General features: G+C 40.0%; 1 protein-coding gene across 1 annotated transcript in view; it reads left to right on the forward strand.

Annotated features, from left to right (window-relative positions):
• Positions 1-2818, forward strand: part of LOC104465781 (ovomucoid-like) — a 4674-nt gene extending 1856 nt beyond the window's left edge. Inside the window, exons 2-4 of the mRNA XM_010078963.1 lie at positions 368-387; positions 2116-2243; positions 2773-2818. Of these exons, the coding sequence (XP_010077265.1) occupies positions 368-387; positions 2116-2243; positions 2773-2818 (194 nt within the window). The remainder of the gene's footprint in view (positions 1-367; positions 388-2115; positions 2244-2772) is intronic.
• The last annotated feature ends 558 nt before the right edge of the window (positions 2819-3376 follow it).

Raw genomic sequence — 3376 nt, forward strand, 5'->3', positions numbered from 1 at the left:
TTAAAATACAGTCATGCTCAACAGTTAGTTCATGCTAAACAGACTGGCCGCTGAACGTTATATTGACTCCTGGGTCTTCAGTCTTTCTCTAGTGCAAAGGAGAACAATAGCCTCCATTCCCTCTGACAACAAATGCTGCTCTAGTTTCTGACACAGATTTCTAAGTTAAGCAATATAATAAGGTCCACCTGTTGAATAGGTCCTGACACCTGTATCTTATTAAACACTGAAAAACTATGTCAGTATTTACTTTCAAGGAGGGAGGAGACTTGGTATTGCTGGAAGGGCTGGTACTAATGAAATAATCTCAGGTCCAAATTCAACAGTGTTTTTTATTTTATCTTTTTTGATTCTGTTTACATTGCAGATGCTGCCAAAGACAATGAGGTGAGTGATTTTCTCCTTTATTTCTGGATAAAAAGATACAGTTTGTAACAATATGAGGTCCATGAGATCAGAAAAAAAAAAAAAATTAACTCTTAATTAAATGCTGCCAAAATATGGAGATTTCAGGGATAAATCCCCGAGTTTGAGATATGTGGTTTCCATAGAATGGTCCTGGCAACATCCAGGTATTTTTACCTGTAGTTCAGTCTGAGCAAGAAATAGGGCAAGGCCAAATTTAAGTCAGAGAAATTAAGATTTTTTAAAAAATATTTATCTGGTGATGACACTAAGGCTTTCTTGGTGACTTTCAGATTCTAAATAATGTACTCAGAGACTTTAATTTTCTCTCTGACTATGCTGAAGTGTCTATCCTGGGGTCAATCTCTGAAAGAAATGAGGTACCAAGTAATAAATGTCTTTCCACAGATGAGTGGAGACAAGGTCTTTGGGAGTCCAGTGGACAGTAGCAGGGAGTGGAAATCCACTCACACACAGAGATGGTCCCATACTAGCACCGTATATACAGCCTCTATACTGACATACGTACTTTTCCAGGAAGAGCCTGCTCTATTCTCCACACCAACCCTCCCTATTCCCCATTTTACTAGCTGTTACACATATCTACATGGGGCAGATCCACCTAGCTTGTAGCTTTTTGATTAGCTGGCCCTTGCCTCTCTCAAGTTGGTGGCTGACCAGTTTTAAAATGATAAGTTCCAAACTGCAGAGTCTCCCTCCCATGCCACTACCTCTGCTGGGTTATGTTGTGGAAACCTGTGAGCTGTGCCAGGTCTCTGACCTGCCTTTGCAAGTGGGGCTGGGTGTGCTGCCTCCTGCTTTCCAGCCGCAGAGTTTGACATGTGTGAGCAGCCAGGGCTTTGGAGGAGAGGGAAAGGACCAAATGAAGGAAAAACCTAGGTAAACTAACATCCTTTATACTTTTTTTTTTTTTTAAAATGGGACAGCACCTATAAGGAGAGGTGATTTGCTAGGCAAGCAAACCCTAGACTTTTGAGAATGACAAACAGCACATCAAACAGAACGTGAGTTGCACAAGGAACTCCTTTCTTGTCAAATACCAGGAACGATATTCACTTGATAGAAGAAGATTGAGCTCCAAAACCAGGACAGGAACATTTTCAGTCACCTCTTTCGTTAGTTTATACTCCCATTTTCATATATAAGTCTGTAATAAGTGGAGTTCCACTATCAGATGAGAGTCTGATATCCTTTGAACAATTTATTTTCATGTTAATACTTAAATAGGACTTCAATTTTAATTCTGCCTGGGCAGACCCTTTCACCAGTGTAAAAAGTGTCACAGGCTCATACTTGTGTAATAAAGAGACAGAAACCCTTCACATCCTTGAGAACTAATCTCACCTGAATTGACAGACAATTGCAATCAGGTAGAAAAAAAGACTCAACTTTTCTGTAGATGGAAAAGGAGCTGTATTTTTTCCAGTGGCTATATTCTTATTCAGACAGTGAAGTCCTTGAAGGTGCTCAGCACCTGACATGGGTAGTATCACACATATCTCTGTTTGAAGGAATGCTTCTTTTTTGAGGCTTACGCTCAGCTTATATATATGGTGGAGCCCCCACTGACTGTGCTGCTCTAAAGCAGCTGACAAGCTTGTCCAGAAATTTCATATATTCATTATTTCTGTAAGTGAATGGAGAGTGTGAGAAATATGGATTCAAAGAAAAATGATTCTGTAATTGCAGGTAGACTGCAGTGAATACAGGAGGTTAGAGAGAGGAAGACCTATTTATTGCGAAAGACTCTATCAACCTTTTTGTGGCTCTGACGGGAAAACATATAACAACAAATGTTCTTTCTGCAAAGCAGTCCTGTAAGTACAATACTACACAGTAACTCCTGAATAAGCCAAAGCCTGAGATTAGCTGAGTTATCTGGTTATTTCCGTTCCACCTAAGTGCAATCACTTTTTTCAGAGTCCCTACTCTTCTGCTTGTCTGCTTTAATCTGTGTAGACTAATTGCTTTTCCCACCAATAAGGTCCAGCAGATCTAAACAAACAACCTTGATATTTGTGTGAGCAACTTCCTAGTCTAGCCGAAACTGTAGAAGTCAGACAGTAAAAAGAAGAGCCCAATGAGCAACACAGGACTAACAAGACACGTGGACCCAAATCAGGTCGTAAGTATTCAAAGGTGGTACCAGAAACATCTTGCTTTTTATGGATATCATACTGAATTTTTAAAAGAAAATTGTTTACAGATCAGTGCCTTCTTGTCTGCTACAAATGTTTATAGTGTCTTCTCTGTTAGCAAGTTGTTGGCTGAGGACTTCGGTGAGATTTTGGTTCACATTGTTAAGCTTACTGTCTGCAACGTCTAAGTCCTTCCTTTCCTTTGCAGGAGAAGTAGAGGCTCCTTACACATGAAGCAAGCAGGGGCATGCTGAATGAATTCTGCATGACAGAAGAGCGCTGAGAACAGCTCTACGCTGCCTTATCACAATATCTTAATTGAACTTCATTCATCCTGCCTGTTCTGATGATGGCAAACAAAGCACAGAGTAGGCTTTTCAGCTGTGCTCTGTCACTTGCTGCTTCTCTCTGCTCCAGCATGTTGGGATTGACACTTCTGTCCTCCCTGCAAAGCACTTCCTTGGGATTCTCAGGAGCATTCCTGTTTCTGTAGCAAGCTGGTTTTCACGTGAGCCCTGCATTATATATTTGTCTCCCACAGTTAAAGTTTAACTCTTCTGACAATGCCACCTGATTTTAGTGGACACAAGTCAATTCAGGCAGTGCCTCTGCTTTGCTTGTTGAAGTATCTTCTTTCAATTGCTCACAACTTTTAAAGATACTTCTTTTCAAAGGCTTCAGCTTTCTTAGCAGGGCTTTGATTCTTCCAGTTTTGTAGCTAAATTTTAAAAGCTCATTTTTCTTCTAAATTTGTAGTTTAGCTACTTAATTTGCATGTTAATTGAAATAAATGTTGACCCTTTTTTTTTGTT

Source organism: Pterocles gutturalis, unplaced genomic scaffold (assembly GCF_000699245.1).
Source record: "Pterocles gutturalis isolate BGI_N339 unplaced genomic scaffold, ASM69924v1 scaffold25668, whole genome shotgun sequence".
NCBI classification, from domain to species: domain Eukaryota; kingdom Metazoa; phylum Chordata; class Aves; order Pterocliformes; family Pteroclidae; genus Pterocles; species Pterocles gutturalis.